This window comes from Acomys minous, assembly GCF_964271855.1.
Source record: "Acomys minous genome assembly, chromosome: 16".
In the NCBI taxonomy this organism is placed as follows: Eukaryota; Metazoa; Chordata; class Mammalia; order Rodentia; family Muridae; genus Acomys; species Acomys minous.
Window position 1 is genome coordinate 95,773,411 of NC_140498.1, and position 12,062 is coordinate 95,785,472.

General features: G+C 51.6%; 1 protein-coding gene across 1 annotated transcript in view; it reads left to right on the forward strand.

The window, feature by feature from the left end:
• MYO18B (myosin XVIIIB) overlaps positions 1-12,062 on the forward strand; it is a gene marked incomplete at its 5' end in the record, with an annotated part of 198,622 nt that overhangs the window by 98,976 nt on the left and 87,584 nt on the right. Inside the window, 3 exons of the mRNA XM_084763691.1 lie at positions 2,155-2,265; positions 2,744-2,848; positions 9,993-10,145. Of these exons, the coding sequence (XP_084619817.1) occupies positions 2,155-2,265; positions 2,744-2,848; positions 9,993-10,145 (369 nt within the window). The remainder of the gene's footprint in view (positions 1-2,154; positions 2,266-2,743; positions 2,849-9,992; positions 10,146-12,062) is intronic.

The window sequence follows — 12,062 nt, forward strand, 5'->3', positions numbered from 1 at the left end:
GGGAGGATTGTTCTCTCATGGGTGTGGAAGCTGAGGCCTGAGGTCGTTGTCATTGTCGTCAATGTGTGTGTGTGGGGGGGGGAGGGGTGCAGGGAAGGAAAGGGAGGTGGGGAGGGGACTTGAACTGGAGTCCTCAGACCTCGAGGCTCAAACGTCTACTTCAGGCACAGAGTCGAGGGAGACGAGCTTTCTGGGATTTAGGGGGTGTGCAATAACTGAGGGAGTAGGCGGGGACTGAAAAGCAGACTCCCGGTGTCCTCAGGGAAGCAGCTGGTTTCTAGGTACTTGCCAAGCCGTGGAGTTTGAAGCAGCCACGAGACACAGGCATAGCAACAGAAAAAGTCTAAATACAGAAACATGAGCCAGGAAAGCTCAAGCTAAAGTCAGGGCTTAAGAGCCGGTGTGGTGGCTAACACCTGCTGTCCCCACACTCAGAGACAAAAGGACCGCCACGAGCTCCATGCCAGCTCCATGGAGAGTTTGAGGTCAGTGTCAGATGCAATAACAGACTCTGTGCCCCCCCACCCCAAAATCCACCATCTAAAAATAGACACTAAGGAGAGAGGTAGACAGTGAGACACAGAACCCATGGCCTTACATACTCAATGTCAGCATCAGCATTTCTGGTTTTCAGAGAGGTACAGGGAGTGGAGACACATGTATTTTCCCGTCCGTGTAAAAGCCGCCCGGTTTTTCAAGGGGAGGGAAGTTTCAGTGCTTATCTCTAAAGGAATTTCTATTGGAGGATTTTTGTAATTGGCAGTTCCGTTTAAACCCTGTCCACTCTGGGAACACACACCAGGTGACATGAGTGCTTAGAGGCTATGGATTCTACGCATCTTGCTCGGCCTCACTCCATTTCACAGGACTGAGCCTCATGGGTGGAGCTGAAGGGGCTGGGAGGCCTCAGATGGGTGACCAGCGAGCCTGACCTGGCCGCTCATTTCATTAAGCACCGCATCTGCCTCAGATACCACACAGATGGAGAAGCAAACCCGGCACAGGGTGCTCTCCACTGCCCCAAAGCTCAGAGCCCTGCTAGGATCAAGTACACCTTGAGCGTGTTGATTTAGTCTTAGGGCCGAGGGGAGAGGTCAGGAGAGACTCACGAAGTAAGACTGCAGACTGGGTCAGCATTGGCTGAACACGAGTTCCAGGCAAGGTAGACTGCTCCTGCCAAGGCCCATAGGCCACGCAGAGTCATGTGATACCCAAAGAGTGGCAACCCAGGTGGACTCCCGAGACAGCTCCTTGTCCACGGGATCTCAGGCAAGCCGTGGTTTTTTTTTTTAGATGGTTCACTTCTTTAGTGGGCGCCTTGCCAGTCTTGCAGCCCCAAGTCCAATTGATGAAGATCCCAGTGTCCACACAGGCAGGAATGCTGAGATGGGCAGAGCACTGAGAGGCAGCCCCAGGTTTGCCTGCAAGCACAGATGAGCCAGGAGGCATTTGTGTTATCAGTCTTCCTGGTATCACGGAGGACCACAGGCAGCAGTGAGAAATGCAGCCTTGAGGGTGGAGACAGCACATCTGCCCAGCTCCCCAGCCTGAACCCAAACAGGAAGAGAGGCTGAGTGGACACTGCGGCGTCACCCACGCCTCGCACGGCTCACATCCTCGAAGAGGCCAGGCTGATATTTATTGATCTCAATAAGGCACTTTTTCTTGGGAATTTTATGTTAACTCATATAAGCTTGACATAAATGGTATTGCAGATGTCAGAAGTGCCCAAGAGGCTGGGGAAAAAAATGAAAAAGAAGTGTTATATTTTCTCACACAGCCCCTCCTCTGGGATGCTCCTCCTCTAACCTCGGCCCGTTGTGCCAGGGGCTCAATGTACATCGTCCGTTACCGTCTCCGTGTTCCCAACATGTTAGGAGCCCAGATCTGTTTCCTACCTCTGTGTCCACGTTAGAGACAGCAGCTGCAAACTTCCGAGACAGATAGAAGAGCTTTAGGTTCCTTGGCGAGCATCAAGAGGGATTCTGAGGCTGCACCTAACTAAACCCAGCAGGAGAGTGTGGTGGATGAGTGACCGCGGGAAGAGGTGGGCGTGATGCGTGGGCGTGGATCTTCACGTGTGCGAAGGGCCCAGGACGTGGCCGTGGGTGAGGGCGAGGGCCTTCACGCGCTGTCCTTGCTTGCGGCCTCCAGCTTCGCCAGCGGTTTGAGTTGGAGATTGAGAGGATGAAGCAGATGCGCCAGAAGGACCGAGAGGACCGGGAGGAAGAGCTGGAGGACGTGCGTCAGTCCTGCCAGAAGCGGGTGCGTGCGCGCATGCGCTGCGGACACGGCAAGCCCCCAAGTCCTGCCGGGGAGGATGCTGGGACCTGGGGCCCATTCTATGACCAGCTGAGTGCTTTGTTCCCTGAGGGATCTCAAATATCTGGGGCCCACCGCCCTTAAGCACAGTCCCAGAGGCTTCTAGAACCTCAAGTGCAGTCTTTACCGCGTGACAGGCTGTGGATATAGGGAAGAGAGTTAAGCTTCACTGGCAGGCTTGCCCTGTGTCCCTGCATTTCCCAGACTTCACGGTGGGTGGTAAGGGGCCCCCCCCAACCTGACCAGCCTGACCGTTTCTCGCCCAGGTTCATAAGCTTTATCACAGACATGCCCCTCCCATTTGCGAGTCAGCAGAGTATGGCCACAGGCTCCATGTCCCCTCCTCCCAGGGCCCTGGCCAAGGCTCTGTCCTCTCGGGGACACATTCAAGGGTGCTCGCCTCTGTCCTGTGTGCCCACAGCTCCGCCAGCTGGAGATGCAATTGGAGCAGGAATACGAGGAGAAGCAGGTGGCTCTCCATGAGAAGCGTGACTTGGAAGGCTTGATCGGAACTCTGTGTGACCAGGTAAGGCACACACAGTGGGAGCATGTGGGGGAACTCAAAGCCCAACTCTTACTTCTGTGTGGTGGATGGATAGGTGGATGGATGGATGGATGGATGGGTGGATGAATGGATGGATGGATGGATGGGTTAAGAAGCCAGCTACAGGGACAGTTCCTTTGGCCTCTTGGAAGGGCTGAGGACAGACTTTGGAGCTGGCCTCTCCCCATGTCCCCAAGGTGTATGCTTCTCCACCTGTCCTTCCTGCCTATACTCATTGGCTCTTCAAAAATCTCAGATCCTGGGGACCAGCCAAGGGAGTAAACTGAGGGCCCTCAGTCGGGATGGGCAGGTGAAGTATGCATCTCTGGTGGCTGCTGACAGTGAGCTGTGGACAATGCTTGCGCTGACAGGGTAGGGTATGGATGGCCATAGCTGAAGACTTTTTTCCAGGAAAGTAGGCTGAGTGCCAAGCGGGAGTGTCTTCCACCTTTGCTGCCTGTCCTGTCTGTCTGTATTTGGGTGAGTGAATTAGTTGCTCTAAGCACACGGGTCAGCGCGTATCCCCAGGCCTGACCCTGTCATTGTCCCGGCGTCCTCAGCTCATCTCTGTGGCATTCTAAAAAAGATGTAAGGATGCCACCAACCACAGGCTGCCAGAGCAGTGTACTATGGTTTCCCAGAGCTGGCGCTGTGGGTCCCTTGCCCTGCCGGGGAAGGCTGTGTCTCTTCCTTTCCGTGACTCGTCTGGCCATGACGGCTGGCGTCTGTGTTTTCTGGGAATCGTTCATGACCTGTGCATAAATGCTAATCGGTTTCTGATAATATAGGTTTCGGTATCTCAGCCCCGTGGATAATCCCCACCTCTGTTTAAAAGGCCCTTCGGCTGATAAAGTGTCCTTAATGCAGGCAAATTAACCACAGTTATGGCTTATGCCTTTCTACTTTAAACTTCCTCTCCTTAATTTCAGTTCATATTTCACCATATGTCCTAAAAGCTCTAAGCTCCTTTTTATGTGTGTGATTACGTTTTAATCCATCTTACGTAGGCGTGAGGCATGAAGGAGATACCTATGTTTTCCTGCTGTGGCTAACCTTAGCTTCCCTTCCTGCTGTGGCTAACCTTAGCTTCCCTTCCTGCTGTGGCTAACCTTAGCTTCCCTTCCTGCTGTGGCTAACCTTAGCTTTTCTCCCCCCTCCCCCCCCCCCACGTCCTGGGTGTGGACAGACTGACCGTTCTACTTGTTTTAATATGCCAGCTGGTCTACCTGGGTAGCTTTCAATAAACTACAGCGTCCTCCATAGCTTTAGCTGCCCAGGTAACACAGGCACAAACTCACCTTGGGAAGGAGTCACCACCGAAGGGTTACCAAGACCAGGTTGGCACGTGGGCGTGTGTGTGCGTGCGTGTGGAATTGTCTGGACAGCCCACTGGTGTAGGAGGGCTTGGCCCGCTGTGAGCGGCGCCGTACCCCGGGGCAGCTGGCCTTAGGCTGGATGAAGAAGGTAGCAGCACATGAGCCCAAGTGAGCCAGCGAGCTGCTTCAAGCTCTCACTGAGTTCCTTTTCAGACTCTTCCTTGACGGAACCCGAAGCCGGAACTGTAAGCCATTTCTGGCCCTGATCTACAGGTCACAGCAACGGGAAGGGAAACTGGAACATGGGGCATCTTACCTTGCTTCTTATCTTCTTGAGTCTTTGATAGCCTTAAGGTGCAGGCTGGGGTGTTCACAACGTGGGAAAGGATGTCGGGGGCTGGAGAGCACGTGCTGCTTTTGCGGAGGACCCAACTTCTGTTCCCAGTGGCTCACGGCCGTCCCTAATTCTGCCTCCGGGGTATCCAAAGCCCCTTTCTGGCTTCTGTGGGCACGAGGCCATGCACATGACACACAGGCGTACATGTAGGCAAAACGCCCGTACACATAAAATAACAATAAATTTAGAGAGAGAGAGAGAGAGAGAGAGAATTTCATGAGGAAACTTGATTCAAATGAATGGCTGAGTTGCAAATTTAGACAGGCAGTTTCATATTAAAATACTGTGGCATTGGCTTCAGCCCCTACCCAGTCTCTCTTTAGCTGCAGTGTTTATTTCTTAACCATACATGTCGTAAGCATTTTAATTAGATTTGTTTCTAGGAATTTCTTGGTTGCCACAGCTTTGTGGCCCACGAGAAGCCTCCGAGATATTAGCTTTGTGCCTAGGAAAACTGCTGGACTCCTTGTCTCATAATATTTTATCTGTGAATTATTTTAAGTTTTTCTACATTGATGATCTAACTAACCATTTGGAAATGAGACTGATTTTGCCTCTTCAGACAAAGGAAAAAATTCTCAACTGAAGAGAAACGTGCTGTTGGTTCCCCACCAACTTACCCACTGGCCTTAGCCGCAAAGGGGCACATTAGGAAATGCACTTTCCTTACCCCTGGCTCAACAGGATGCCGCTAAGATTTGTCATGTGTCCGATGTGTGTCTGATTAGTAACTCTTGTCTGGTTAAATGCATTTTCATACACTGGGAGTTTTCTAGCATTGAAAAAAAAACTGTTGACTCTTACCTTGAGCTGCTGTTACCAAAGCTTTCTGCACTTCACTTTGTTTATGTAGGAATGCAGTGTCTCCTGACCTGTCTCCTACGTGGGTTTATTTAGCTATCTGATTTATAATGATTCATCTTTAGTGGTGTGTATGTGTGTGTCTGTGTGTGAGTGTGTGTGTGTGTGTGTGTCTGTGTGTCTGTGTGTGTGTGTGTGTGTGGGAAAGATTAAGCTTTGTCACAGGTGGAAGCAGTCTTGGCGGGCTTTACCCTTGGGGCACACCATGAATACCTTGTGAGAGACTGTTTGGAGCCTTCCTGGGCTTGGAATTCAGGAAGCCTACCTAGGAACCCCACCGTGGCTATTGTTTTCCTAATTGACCCTCGAAGGGAGAAGGGACCGCCCTTTGCATAAGACTGGGAAGGTGGGGGAGAGAAAAAGAAGAGGTAGAAAGGAGAAAGGGAAAGGTGTGGAGAAAGAGAAAGGGACTGGACCAGCTCGTGGGACAGAGACACCTAAGGACCCGACCGGATTCCAGGAGGTTTACTCTTCTTTCCCTTTAACCTTTTTTTCCTTCTTGTATATGCTAGTTGGGTTGTTTAATAAAGTTTAATTGTTAATAAACAGAGCCAACATGTGTGTGTGTGTGTGTGTGTGTGTGTGTGTGTGTGTGTGTGTGTGTGTGTGTGTAGTACCCGAGGAAGCCAGAAGAGAATGTCCGATACCGTAAAGCTGAATTCCAAGTGGTTGTGAGCAGCCTTGTGGGTGCTGGGAACTCAAGCCACATCCTATGGAAGAACGTTCCGTGCATATTCTTAACCAATGCACTGTCTTCACCCCCAAGTCACCAGATGCCTAGCATTTGCTCTTCAGGATGGTGACACTTGAGGATTTTTTTTGAAAACTAAAATCATAATATCGATTTATAATTTTCTTTCCTTGTTTGTTCAAGGCTGAAATAACCCCTTAAAATCAAAGTGCATCTGTTTTTGAGACAGTATTTTTTTTAATGTTTGGATATGTAATTCTTAAAATTTTGAAATTGTTTGCCTTTTAACTTTCTGGGGTGCAGGATGGATGCTCCGCGCTGCATGGTCTCTGTTATTCCCATCCAGTGTGAGGTCTGGCTTTCCTCTCTTTTTGTTGAATGGCTCTTGGGGACAACATCTTACTAACTCTCTGGCCTTGCATCAAACTCTGCGGATTTGCTGATCTAGAGCTTTTTCTGCAGCATTTCCTTATGACTTACGCGATTCTGTCACGCCACATGACTGCCTTCTCAATCACAACAGTGAGCGCCCCTAGGGCTCCTTTATTACGGCCCGAACTTTGAGAAAATTGTCTCTTATCGTTGTCAAAGACCGGCTCCCTCTCTCTCTTGTGCTCTCTCCTCCCTCTCTGTCTCCCTCCTCTCCTTGTGTATTCATAAATACCCACTCTTAGCTTTGCTTAATTTTCCTTCTCTTTCTCATTAGTTTAGTCTTTGCTCTATTTTTAGCTTGTGTTGAAAATTTTTTTAACTCATACTCAATGTTTCTTATTCCATTGAATGTTTTAGGACTGTATAAATCTTTTAAAAATTAAAGTGCTAGGAGTATAGCTTGCTAGTAAAGTATTTGTCCAGCAAGTATGAACTCCGATCTACAACACCAACGAGCAGTGAAACAGGAAAATCCCAGCTTTTGGAAGTAGTCCCACTAGGCGCTGCGGTGCCACATGCTAAGTTCTGCATACACACTCGGCAGCACTGTGGCCCAGGCATCGCGTGCCACTGTGCCCCTGTGTTCCGAGAGCCCCAGCCGTCACTATGTGACCTACCTACCCACCCCCAAGCTGAGGTTTTTATTCCCTTGCTCCAGTCACGCAGGGCTACATGTGCCAGGCTGCCTGTCACCTCTTTTGGCTCCTGAAGTGCCTTCTGTCTGGGGCACCCTCCCCATCCCTCTTGCTGTAAGCAGCTAAGCCCGACTTCCCCGGCTTCTTTGCCTCTCAGTGTGACTTCTTGTAAGCATTAAAGAGAGGGGCTGGAGAGATGGCGGCTCTGTGGTTAAAAGCACTGGCTGCCCTTGCTGAGGTGCCTGGCTAAATTCCCAGCACCTGTATTTTGCTCTACAACCAAGGATTTGAAGCTTCTTCTGGCTGGCACAGATACTACAGGCAAGGTACGCAGACATAGGTGGAGACAAAACAGCCTTTCAGTGAAATGTGAAGATGATGGTGACCGTGACAGTGATGGTGATGGTGGTGATGATGGTGACGGTGACAGTGATGGTGATGGTGGTGGTGGTGATGGTGACGGTGACAGTGATGGTGATGGTGGTGATGATGGTGACGGTGACAGTGATGGTGGTGGTGGTGGTGGTGATGGTGACGGTGACAGTGATGGTGATGGTGGTGATGGTGATGATGATGGTGGTGATGGTGGTGGTGATGGTGGTGGTGGTGGTGATGATGATGGTGGTGGTGATGGTGGTGATGATGATGGTGGTGATGGTGGTGGTGATGGTGGCGGTGATGGTTATGGTGGTGATGATGGTGATGGTGGTGGTGGTGGTGGTGACGGTGATAGCAGCAGCAAACACACCTCCCTAATAATATAACTTGCTAAAGTTGCCTCTGCATACACATTCGGTAGCACTGTGGCCCAGGCATCGTGTGCCTCTGTGCCCCTGTGTTCCGACAGGTACAACAGCTGAGTTGGCACCCCCAATCTGTATATTCCTGAGCAACTCACCCCTATCAACCTCAGTCTCCTCATCTGTGCAGCGAAGTCCATGGGATTAAGTGTAGTCCACCCCTCAAAGGATTTACAGTCCTTGCTGAAGCTAGTATTACGTTCATAAAGGCGATAACAATAAGCCTGTATCTTAAGGGATTGTCGCAGCAGTTAAGTGTGGCCGCATGTGACAGAGTGTGGCAGGGTGCCCAGCCTGCATTTCAGTTCAGCTCAGTTCCTGAGCGTCGTCTCTTTGGCTGTGTATTTATACCATAGGCCAGCGTTTTAAATTTACCACAGTAATCCATCCGAGGGAGGAGAGGCAGTATTCTGAGAACCAGCTCATTTTTTTCCAAGGACTTCCAAGCTGGCCGTGGAGAAATCATAACTTGGAATCTGTGAGTGCAGGCGCCGCCAGGCCATCGAGCGGTCTCCCCAGTCCTCTGTGTTCGTGAAGTGCTTGATGCGCAGAGCGCTCTGCTGCCCATTACCACACCTGACCCCCCACCCCCTCTTATCTCAACATGAGGATGGGGATTTCTCTGAAACCCTTTCACAGCAGGGGTTCCTGCTGCCAGCAAATGGTGTGTTGAGCTTTAAAGCCCAGGGCAACTCATTCTTAATCTGGGTTCCTTCTGGGATATTCCTAGGCATCCTTAGCATCCCAGGAGAGACATCTTGCAGACAGGCAGAGCAATTGCCTGTGACAGCGGTCCTCAGTGCTCCTAACGCTCTGACCCTTCACTACAGTTAGTTCCTCATGTCGTGGTGACCTCCAACCATAAAATTGTTTTCGTTACTACTTCATTTAAGTGTGATTTTTTTTCCTACTATTATGAATTGTACTGTAAATATCTGTGTCTTCTGATGGTCTTCGGTGACGCCTGTTGAAAGGGGTCATTTGATCCCCAAAGAGGTCACGCCTCACAGGTTGAGAACCATTGGCCTATGAAGAGATGCCAGCCTTACTCTCTCCAGTGTCCCACCTACCCGGTGGCCTTGTGTTCTTTGCTCTGGCCCCGGATGTTCTTGGAACTATTCCCTGACAAATTCAGAATTCTGGGGGAAGGAATTTGTGCGCTTCTGGGTAAAGTGGTTCCCTTGCCTGCCTTTAAACCTGCGAAGATGAATCGCTTCATATATCAAAAGCTTCATTTAGGGCTCTGGAAGAAACACGGCCGCTGCTGGCTGAGAGTCATGATGGACCCCGTAGCACCTACATCATAACAGGGGATGAAACTGTGTGCATCAGCTGTGTGGGTCAGCTGCGCGGGTCAGCTATATGGATCAGCTACATGGGTCAGCTGTGTGGGTCAGCTTCATGGGTCAGCTGCGTGGGTCAACTGGCCTTTATACCTGCCCCCAGCCTGCAGTGTAACAGGAGATGAAGCAGAGAGGGTCTCTGTGTGGGTCAGCTGGGCTTATAGCTCCCCACCCCCACCCTAAGCATCACCAAATTGGGAACATCAGGAGCCTTCCTGGGTGATGCTGGTGGAGTTTTGTACCCTGTGGCCCTGTTATGGTGATGCTGGTGGGGTTTTGTACCCTGTGGCCCTGTTATGATGATGCTGGTGGAGTCTTGTACCCTGTGGCCGCCCTGAAGCTGAGCAAGCATTTAGTTTTATATTTTGCAGATGAGGCTCATGGACAACAGTGTGTTTCTGTTAGTGTGTGTGTGTGTGTGTGTGTGTGTGTGTGTGTGTGTGTGTTGAGACAGGGTCTCACACTGTAGCCCAGGCTAGCCTCCAATTGACAGCAGTCCTCCTGCCTCAGCCTTGCAAGTGGCAGGTTCAAAGCTCATGGCCCTATACCATCGGAGAGGCGAGAGTGACCCCGTGGAGCTCAGGTCCTGAGAACCTTGGTCCTGGCCACTGCCTGCCTTGCCATCTAAACAAGCCCTTCCTTGGCTTCCAGATTGGCCACCGCGACTTTGACGTGGAAAAGCGCCTCCGCAGGGACCTCAGGAGGACGCATGCTCTGTTGTCTGATGTTCAGCTCCTTCTGGCTACCATGGAAGACAGCAGGACATCAGTCAGCAAGGAAGAGCTGGAGAAGGTGCAAAGCTTGGTGAGTGCTGAGGAGACGTCGGGGAGGGGAGGGGTGGGACTTGTCTCTTCCTTCCACCAACTATGTCTGTGTAAAGGGCATGAGCAGGGTAGGGCTGAGGCTATAGGGTGTGAGTGCTTGGATGCTATTGGTGGCAACCGGGGCTGGGTATAGAAGACGCAGTATCAGGACTAATATGGCGAAGACAGCTCCTCACAGAACCAAGGAGAACTACTGTGGCCATTTGACTATCTACTCAGATGCTGATGATGCTGGTCAAGGCTTTGTGAGTGCCACCAGCTGCCACTGGCCAGATCCTCTCCCCACCTCCTCCATGTACGAAATCCCTGTGCATGTTGTCACTTGGCACCTCGGGACAGCTCAGTACCTCACATTGGCCAATGAGCAGAGGCTCATCCATGGATTCTGATGGTTTGGTGGTCCATGGTCACTTAGCCCCATCCCTGTGGGCTTGAGCTGAAGCAGAGCATCATGGGAGAGAGGGCATAGTGAAATGGGATGTTCTCTCCTCATGGCCAGAAGAGAGGGATGAAGGGAGAGAGGGAGAGGGAGGGAGGGAGGGAAGGAAAGAAAGAGAGGGAGAGAGGGAGACACATAAAGAGGGAGGGAAGGAGAGAGGAAGAGAGGAGAGGAAGGCAGGAGGGAGAGAGGGAGGGAGGGAGAGAGAGGAAGGAGGGAGGGAGGGAGAGCGAGGAGAGAGAGGAAGGAGGGAGGGAAGGAGAGAGAGAGAGAGAGAGAGAGAGAGAGAGAGAGAGAGAGAGAGGGAGAGGAGTTTAGGAAACCTCTACCTCCCGCTCCTCCCTTCCCACCCTGCCTGTCTCTGTCCCTGGGGCCTTCGGGGCAGAGAACAAATGCCAGGCACCAGACAGGAACTGCGGTAGTACTGGGACACCAAACAAACTAAGTTTCACCAACCCAGGAGACGCTGAGCTACCTATCCCACACCCTTTGATCCTCCGTCTTCTCCCAGTGGGCCACCGTTCAGGCCCAGACCTTCATTGTTTGGGCACTGGAAGTCCCGTGTCCTGGGCAAGGCAGGTTGCTCGCATGCTTCACGTCGCCTTCACGATCATATTGGAACCAGATGTTCCTAGTCATCATGAGCAATTTCAGGAGGCAGAGGAGTGTCTGTGCCCACTGTATAGATGGGGACATTTGCCCAGCGGTAGCAATGCGTGTGGCTAAGGAACACAGGAAGTGACAGTGCTGGGCCCTGGAGCTTTTGGCTCTGAGTGCAGAACCCAGGTCTCTGTGTCACAGTGCATCTCCCTGTGTGTTGGAGGAGGGCAGGGGAGGCCTGGTCATCTTGGCTCAGTTGGGGAATGAGCACCTCACACTCACCCAGCCCTCCCAGGGCGCGAGGACCTCACATCCCTGTTCCTGCATCCTAGTCTACCATACCCCCAGGTGACTGTTCTGACAAAAGAGCCCAGGGTAGATTTCTCTCCTCCTTTCCCCCACTTTAAGAGAATTCCTGTGTCCTCTGCAGGGTTAAGATGTGTGTTCCAGGAAACAGTGGTGTTTAACGAGGGCAGCTTGAGCAGAGTCAAAGAGCCTCTTTTCTCTGACAGCCCTCTTTCTTGCTCTCGGTATCCGGCTCCCATCAAAGGAATCCACAGCCTTGGCTCTCTGCCGTTGTTGTCATGGAAATCACTTTAAGGATGGAGCTCCTGGACCAGAGGTCAGGGTGCAGTCGCTTTGGCTCCTGGCACACGTGTCCAGATACGAGAATTGGAGCTAATTAGATAAAGCAGTGATGGCTCCCGGTACTACCGCAGTTCCTGTCTGGTGCCTGGCATTTGTTCTCTGCCCAGAGGGCCCCAGGCACAGAGACAGGCAGGGTGGGAAGGGAGGAGCGGGAGGAAGAGAGGGAGCCAACCTCATGTGGTGGAGCCGCTGTGTGTGGAGTTGAAAGAT